Source organism: Hylobates moloch, unplaced genomic scaffold (genome assembly GCF_009828535.3).
Source record: "Hylobates moloch isolate HMO894 unplaced genomic scaffold, HMol_V3 SCAFFOLD_3, whole genome shotgun sequence".
Lineage (NCBI taxonomy): Eukaryota > Metazoa > Chordata > Mammalia > Primates > Hylobatidae > Hylobates > Hylobates moloch.
Genome location: NW_026652278.1, coordinates 83,963,639 through 83,973,005, shown reverse-complemented (window position 1 = coordinate 83,973,005; position 9,367 = coordinate 83,963,639). Strand labels below are relative to the sequence as shown.

The following is a 9,367-nucleotide window of genomic DNA, read 5'->3' as shown; positions in this document are numbered from 1 at the left end:
ACTTTTTAGATCAAATAAACCAATTTTAAGCATTTTCATGGACATTTATAACGAAAATAGATAAACGTTTAAATACAGATGATTTAATTCAGTATTTTGTTTCTTGAAAATATTGGAATATGTGTTTTAGATAATGCATACATTTGTGTTATTGAAAAGTAAGCTTTCAAAGGTCAGCTGACTTCATATGTAAATAATAATATAATTTTAAACTTATTCAAGGATTTAGGTGTTCTTAAATATGATTTTATAACTTATTTTACTTCCTTAAAGTAAATATTTATGGCATCTGTAAGTCATTGTAAAATTGTAAAATTGGTATAGCATAGTATACAGATTGTCCTTTGTAATATTTTATGGTATTCACATTTGTATTTAATCACAAATTTGATACAATTTAGCCAAACCTTCAATACATTTATGAAGAGAGCACTGCTGAGACTTTATACAATGGAATAAAATAACAAAATGCTGACAGCATTTTTCCACTCAAAGAGGTATATATATTTTTTATACTATCTAATTCTTTAATTTTATTTTTTTAGCATCCAGTGGTGGAGAACATTACCAGAAGTGTGATTAAGGCTATTATAAGATACATAAACTGTATGGCATAAGCATTCTCAACTCAACTTCACACTCTACATTGTTTATCAACTTAGTATGCCAGTTTTTTAAGTGTGGTGGGATCTGGTATTCCACACCTATATGTCTCTGAATCCCACCCTTGTACTGACGCCAAGATGAACTGAAGCAAGGACGAATTTTTCTCTTACATGGAAACACGAATATATTCCAAACTGGAGTGAGCTCTCACAAGCGGTTTGCCTATGGTAATTACTTTGTGCCTTGTAATGAGTCATGTAGTATCCTCATAAGGGTTTGTCTGTGTCCTAGACCCTCTCCCATTCCGGTACCTGTAAATGTCACCTTATTTTGAAATAGGAGCTTTACAGATATAATAAAGTTAAAGATCTCAGGGTGAGATCATCCTGAATTTAGAGTGAGTCATGGGTAGTTGGGACACAGAAACACAAGCAAGGTCATGTGAAGATAGAGACAAAGGTTAGAGTTATGCTGTCACAAGCTAAGGAGTGCCAGGAGCCACCAGAAGCTAGAAGAGGCAAGAAAGGATTCTTCCCTAGAGCCGTCAGAGGAAGTATGGCTCTGCCTCCACCTTGATTTTGGTCTTCTGGCCGCCTATAATTGAGAGAGAATTTGTTTGTTTGTTTGTTTGTTTACTATTTTAAGCCACAAATTTTGTAGCAATTTCTTTTGGCAGCACTAGGAAACTAGTTAATGCCTCTCTTATTTGGTTAAACAAAGAACACTATTAAGTGTTTTTAAAACAATGTATAACGGTGTTGATTATGGTAAGCATACAGTTTATAATCAGATAGGTTTCTGTGTAAAATTTCGTGTTATTATATTGATTTGTTTTAACCATACAAGACTTGCTTGGATGTGGTACCGTTGAAATCCATCCCCATTCCCTCCTGTCCCACAGCTTTTTGAAATTTATGGGGCTTTGTTCTAGACTGAATATTCCGTTTCCCTCAAATTTCATATGTTAAAGCCTTACCCCACAATGTGACAGTATTGGAAAGTGAGGCCTTTGAGAATTAATTAGGTGTAGACAAAGTCATGAGCATAGGGCCCTCATCAATGGAATCAGTGTCCTTATAAGAACGGGAAGAGAGTCTATAGAGTGCTCTCTCTCTCTCTATCTGCTATGTGAGGATACAGCAAGCTGGGAAGAGGACCCTCACCAGGAAACTAATTTGCTAGTACCTTAATCTTGCACTTTCCAGCTTCTACAATTGTGAGAAATGTCTGTTGTGTAAGCCATTCCGTCCATAATACTTTGTTATAGAAGCCTGGACTGACTGATATAGGCTGGAACATGCTGGAGAAGTGGTACAAAAACTAATTTTAGAAAAATATTTTATGTTGTAAGATCTGACGCAAAAACCACTTAAATATCACCGTTTACATTACCAAATTACTCCATTTACAGTATCAAATTAAGGAAATTTACGTTTTATTCAAGCCTTTTAAAATCGGCACACCCACCTTGTAGAAGTAATTAATAACCCATGATTATTAATTATGTTTGCCAAGTGAATTTTCATCCAGTATTACTTGCAGGGAAACTTTGAAATTGATGAATCATCTTCCTCTTGAGACGTCACTTGTAAAACTAAAGGCTACCTATAATTTCTGTAATTGTTACTCTTTAATGGAACTTTAAACTTCTAAGAAAAATATTTCAATATATTGTTAAATTGACTTAAATGACTAAGATTGTGGTGGAGAGGATATTTCCCCAAACTAACTCTTTCTCTGACACTTAGGGGTTCATTGTAATAGTAACACCTTGCTAGCAATCATCTGCTAGTGATTTGCTCATGGAAGAAGAAGGCTAAGGAAATTTAGGTTTGATGACCTTTTTCAGGGTTTCTGGGAAAGCAAAACCTGCCTCTCTCTACCACTCACTGCAAACAAGCGTGTTGTACAAGCTACCGCTGCCAACCAGGTCACATCCCTTAGTGAAGTCAATGCTGTGAAGGGAGACATTCAAACCTGGGTCATTGATAATATCATTTTCAATTTCTGACCCAATCAATTCTGGGTCTCCCAATTCCTCTCTCCATGGTCTTATGTGTAGTAATACATTTTTTAAACTGTTGAAGTCACATTGAGCTGAAATTTCCGTTAATTACAACTCTTAATATTTTAACTATTCATGCTAAGTTTATTTGTTCCAGAAAAAGTACTTTAACTCACTTTCATTTTTGTAGGACTTGAATTTTTTAGGGCAGTTTCAGTTTCACAGAAAAATTAAGAGGAAGACATAGAGATTTACCACATATATAGTAATATATAATTATATATGATAATATGCCATGTATTACTATATATATATTACATGCATGTGGAGGCAGGGTGGATTTTTTATATATATATAAAATATATATATACACACACCCTGACATACTGTGTATATATAATTATATATGTTATAATATAAATATATATTATATATGTAATATATCCTGCCTCCACATGCATGGCCTCCTTCATTATCAATATCCTCCTCCAGAGTGGTACAACTGTTAAAATTGCCTCACCTACATTAATACAATTTTATTACCCGGTGGTAAATATACATAACATAAAAGGTACCATTTAATCATTTTCAATTCTAAAACTCAGAGATATTGAATACATTCACAATGTTGTATAATTAACACTGTTTTCATAACTTTTGTATCACATCAAACAGAAGTTCTGTACCATTAAGCACTAATTCTCCATTCCCCTTGCCCCAGCCTCCATGCTCTGGAAACATGCAATCTGCATTCCCTCTACATGAATTTGACTATTCATGATCTTTCATATAAGTAGAATCATATACTATTTGTCCTTTTGTGTCTGGCTTATTTTATTTAGCATAATGTTTTCAAGGTTTATCAATGTTGTAAACACGTATCAGAACATCGTTCCCTTTTTATGGCTAAATAATATTCCCTTGTATGTACATGCCACATTTTGTTTATCCGCACATACAGGTTTGTTTTCACTTTTTGACTCTTGTGAATAAGAATGAGTGACGGTATCTGGGTGTGCATGCAGCCACTTTCTTACTAAAGACCAATAGCATCAAGCACTCTACTAATGGTTGTTATTTATCTGATTAGGATCCAGAGTTACAAAAAGGTTAATTCTTATTTTTTGCAGTTTAATGGCAGTTTTTGTGGAGAGACTGACTTCTAAAACTTCCTATTCCAATCTTCTAAAATCCATTTTAAAAGAATGGTTTAAATTGTGTGCTTGTAGGATGAAATTGATAAAAAATTATTTTACCAACTTTCTTTTGTTTTTTTGAGATGGAGTCTCGCTCTGTCGCCCAGGCTGGAGTGCAGTGGCGCGATCTCGGCTCACTGCAAGCTCCGCCTCCTGGGTTCACGCCATTCTCCTGCCTCAGCCTCTCCGAGTAGCTGGGACTACAGGCGCCCGCCACCACGCCCGGCTAATTTTTTTGTATTTTTAGTAGAGACGGGGTTTCACCGTGGTCTCGATCTCCTGACCTCGTGACCCACCCGCCTCCCAAAGTGCTGGGATTACAAGCGTGAGCCACCACACCCGGGCTTTTACCAACTTTCAAAATTGCATCACAGAGATAATGTCCTTTGACTATTGGGTGTTCACATATTTGGCATGTTATAAACAACTTTCTGGAAGATAAAGGCCTTTTGTCTCATACTTAATATTAAGACAGGATCCAGTGGGCTAGCAATGGCTTTGGGGTTTGATGTGATATATTTGTATGTAATGATGTTTTTAAAAGTTAGAGTGAAAAATCCTCTCATACAACACAAAATAGTTTGTACTGTTATGAGAAAGCAGTCATTAATCACTTAAAAAACATGCAAGTATCTTTATGATATTTGGTGATTTATTTTTCTCCAGTCATCTTGTGGAAAAAGTTTAGGTCTCTGAAGATTTCTCAGTGCGTCATAACTGACAGCAGCAGGAATGTGGTTTTGCTAAAGGCAACAGAAAAGCAAAACTGTCTCAAGGTTTTAATATTAATCCAAAGGTTAAACTTTCTTACCTTAATGTTGCTGCTTTCTGTATGCACATCCCAAAGGAGGTAGGAAGGTGGAAAGGACGGAGGAAGGTGGAAAATGTAGAAAATTAGAAAATCAGGTAAACTTAAAAGGTAATAAGACTAACATTCATTCATTCACATTAAGCTCCTACCTTGTACCACATTCTGTTGTAGGCCCTGTGGATATAGCAGTGAAAAAAAGAAAAGAAAAAATTATATACCTTTTTGGAGCTTACATTCTCTTGGAAGGAGATATACAACAACATAAAAAATTAAACTATATAATATGTTAAGTGTTGCTAAGTGCTATGGAGGAAAGTAAAGCAGACAAAGGAAATAAAGAACACGAGAAAGAGATACAATTTTAAGGAGGGAAATAAGGAAGGCATGACAGAGACAGCAGTAGCATTTGAGTGAAAGACTTGAAGAAGGTGATGTGGTTTGACTGGGTCCCCCACTAAATCTAAAGCTTGAATTGTAGTTCCCATAATCCCCATGTGTCATGGGAGGGACCTGGTGGGAGACAATTGAATCATGGGGAAAGTTACCCCCATGCTGCTGTTCTTGTGATATGAGTGAGTTCTCATGTTCTCTGATGGTTTTATCAGGATTTTTTCCCCATTTTGCTTGGCACTTCTCCTTGCTGCCACCATATGAAGAAAGATGTGTTGCCTCCCCTTCCACCGTGGTTGTAAGTTTCCTGCGGTCTCACCAGCTGTACAGAACTGTGACTCAATTAAACTTCTTTCCTTTATAAATTACCCAGTCTAGGACATGTTTTTATTGGCGGCATGAGAAGGAACTAATCCAGAAGGTAAGGAAACAATCCAGGGGGGAATTTGAAGACAGGTGTTTTCAGTCAGAGAAACCATGTACAAAGCATCTAATGTGAGAGTGCTATGGTCTGAATGTTGACAACCCCCCCAAATTCATACATTGAAATCTAATTCACAGTATGATACTATTAAAAGTTAAGGTCTTTGGAAGGTGATTATGTCATGAATACAGAGCCTTCGTGAAGGAGATTGGTGCCTTTATAAAGGATGCCTGAGGGGGTTGGTTTGTCCCTTCCACCATATGACGACTCCACCATATGAAGAAGAAGATGGGTCTATGAACTAGGAAATAGGCCTCACCATATATGGAATAGGTCAGCACCTTGATCTGGGACTTAGCTTCCGGAATTGTGAAAAATAAATTTCTGTCATTTATAAGCTACTTAGTCTATGGTATTTTGTTATAGCTGCTCGAATGGGCTAACACAGAGACAATTCCCAGCCTGCCCAAAGAGCACCAGGAAGTGTTGGGTATAGCAAAGCTGGAACAGAGGCACAAGGGGAAGAGCAACAGGGCTGTGATCAAAGAGGTGTGCCTGGTGGGGAGCATGAGTAGAGCTGTATAATCTGTACAATAATGACTCAGAGTGGAATTAGAAGTCCTTAAAAGTGAGTGAGCAGAGTGGCAGGATCTCTATGATATTATGTTATATTCTTGCTTGGGTATTGAGAATAGACTGAAGGTGAGGGCTAATGCAGAAGCAGGAAGGGGGATAAAATTTCAGATGAGACATGATGTTGGCTTGGCCTGGGTGGATAACAGCAGTAGTAAAAATTATTTAAATGTTTTGAAGGTGGGTTTGCTGAGAAGTAAAGGATGTGTGGAGAACACTGGATTGAGAGTTGTATAAGGACTATATTGTATATTGTATGAGATTGTAGATCCAGGATGAGCCACAGTATTTTTGAAGTTGTAGTAAATGGAATGAACTAGAAAGATAGAAGTTAATGTTCAGAAGGCAGGAGACTTAAAAGATTGTAAAAATTTGCAATTAGGAGTAATAACGTGGTTTGAGCTGAGATCATGAGATTGAATAGCTAGATACTGAAGATAGCAAGTACATTGGAAATGACGAGGTCAAATGTCAAAGAAGATAAGTAATTTAAATGAGACATCAAAATAATGGCAGTAAGTCAGGTTGTAAAGACTTCAAAGAACGAGGGAAAGTGACTAAAAATTGGGAGTGATCAATATAATCAAATGGTATGAGATTCCAAGCTGGAGGGGTTTGAGGAGAAGGAAGTAAAAGTATTCTGCAAGAGGACACTTGCTCTACTTCTAGGGGCAGTGGTTAGAGCGCTGAGGGTGAGAATTAGTCTGCACTTAGGAGGCTACATGAGAAGCAGCAGCATCAGTGAGAGACAGATGACAATAAGAATGAAAATGTAAAGGGAAAATTGAGAAACTTATAAAAATTGAGATTCTTCTGTGCACTCTGTACACTTCTTACAGAAGCTTTCAACACATTTAATTTCATTTGAATCTTGCAATACTCTTGAGAGATATTATCATTCCCCTTTTACCAAAAAAAGGCTGAGTGGCCAAGATCACATAAAATCACATAAATAATAGAAGTCAAAAGTATGACTTTAACCCATCTAGTGTTACAAGAACCACATAATCTTCAATAAATTGAGAGTATCTTAATTAATTAAATTTTAAAAATTAATAATTTTTTCAAAAGATGTATTCAAGTTATCAATTGGAAGAAAAATGAACATATTACTTAGAAACAGCCCTGGATTAGAGTCCCAATTATATCACTTAATAATTGTGTGGTTTAGGTAAGCCATGTAAAGTTGCTGTACAAATTTAAAATAAAGACAATTTTATCTAGATAGAAAATTGTTGTAATGTTATTGTGCAGTTATAAATCACTTATTAAATTATAAATTTATGATAAGTATTAAACAGAATACTTAATTTTAAGCCACAAGGTCTTCTATCAGAAAAATATTCAAATATAATGTGATATATCACTCATTTTTATAAATAAAAATATAAAATTAATTATAGCCTTAATAAAAAATTTTGGAGGTGCATTACCAAGACTAAATTTATATTTCATAAAATGAACAAATTTAAGATGTATACCTTAACTTTATGTATTTCTGCACTCATATTCACACCAGCCATATCAAGATAAAGAAGTTTCACTACCACAGAAAATGTGCTGGTGCTTTATTCCAGTCGATGACAACCACTGGTCAAATTTGTCTGGAGTCATGTAGATTTTATGCTTTTGTATCTGACCTGTTTTACTCAACATGATGTTTTGGAGATTTATCTATGCTGTTTCATGTGTCAATATTTTATTTTTTATTGCTATGTATTATTATTCTGTAAGTCAATATCATAATTTGTTTATCTCTTCTCCACTTTATAGATGTTCCATCCAGTTTTTGCCTACAAAAAAAACCTGCTATGAATAATTTTATATCGGTCTCTATTGTGTGAATACACACCCTCATTTATTTTTGGTATATACCTATAAATTGAATCACGATGTCATTGGGTATGTGTGCAGTTTAACTTTATAAGAAATTGCCGGTTGCTGCGCTGCCACCGCCCGAGTCATGTTCCGCGATCTTCTCTGGCTCTCCTAGCAGCATCCATAGCCGCCACCCTATCTTCACTGGCTTCACCTTCTCCTCTCCTCGTTGCTGAGCGACAAGCTTCCTAGCGCTGTGACTGTCGTCTCCGTCCCGCAGCGGGAGCCGCTCGTCCTGGGTGGCCGCCTTGCGCCGCTTGGCTTTTCCTCCCGAGGTTACTTCGGGGCCCTCCCGATGGTGACCACGGCTCCGCCTCCTTTACCCCGGATCCCGGACCCCCGGGCACTGCCCCCGACCCTCTTCCTCCCTCACTTCCTAGGGGGAGATGGCCCATGTCTGACCCCCCAGCCTCGCGCTCCAGCAGCTCTGCCCAACCACAGCCTCGCCGTGGCGGGAGGCACCCCTCGGGCAGCGCCAAAGAAGCGGCGAAAGAAGAAGGTGCGGGCCAGCCCCTCAGGGCAGCTGCCCAGCCACTTCCACCAGTACCAGCAGCACCGGCCGAGTCTGGAGGGCGGCCAGAGCCCCGCGACTGGCCCGAGCGGAGCGCGGGAGGTCCCGGGCCCGGCCGCCGGCTTGGCCCCGAGTCCTGCAGCCGCGACCCGCACGGAGGGAGCCAGCCCCGACCTTGCCCCGCTACGGCCCGCGGCTCCCGGCCAAACCCCGCTCAGGAAAGAGGTTTTAAAATCAAAGATGGGAAAATCGGAGAAGATTGCCCTTCCCCATGGCCAGCTTGTTCATGGTATACACTTGTATGAGCAACCAAAGATAAACAGACAGAAAAGCAAATATAACTTGCCACTAACCAAGATCACCTCTGCAAAAAGAAATGAAAACAACTTTTGACAGGATTCTGTTTCATCTGACAGAATTCAGAAGCAGGAAAAAAAGCCTTTTAAAAATACCGAGAACATTAAAAATTCGCATTTGAAGAAATCAGCATTTCTAACTGAAGTGAGCCAAAAGGAAAATTATGCTGGGGCAAAGTTTAGTGATCCACCTTCTCCTAGTGTTCTTCCAAAGCCTCCTAGTCACTGGTTGGGAAGCACTGTTGAAAATTCCAACCAAAACAGGGAGCTGATGGCAGTACACTTAAAAATGCTCCTGAAAGTTCAAACTTAGATTTCAGATTTCAGTATGTGTGTAAAACATAATTTTTCCCTTATCCCTGGACTCTTGAGAAAATTGGTACAGAAATGGAAATTTGCCTTGTTGCAACATACAGTTGCAAAAGATGAGTTTAAAAAATTACATACAAACAGCTTGCATTATATTTTATATTTTGTAAATACTGTATACCATGTGTTGTGTGTATATTGTTCATACTTGAGAGGTATATTATAGTTTTGTTATGAAAGTATGTATT

At 37.9% G+C, this 9,367-nt stretch overlaps 1 protein-coding gene across 1 annotated transcript; it reads left to right on the top strand.

Moving 5' to 3' along the window:
- The first annotated feature begins 427 nt into the window (after positions 1–427).
- LOC116479338 (proline-rich nuclear receptor coactivator 1-like) lies at positions 428–9,123 on the top strand. Its single transcript, XM_032754593.2, is given in 2 exon segments — positions 428–497; positions 7,839–9,123. A coding segment is annotated over 1 exon segment (885 nt). The 5' UTR covers positions 428–497; positions 7,839–8,238.
- Positions 9,124–9,367: the final 244 nt, after the last annotated feature.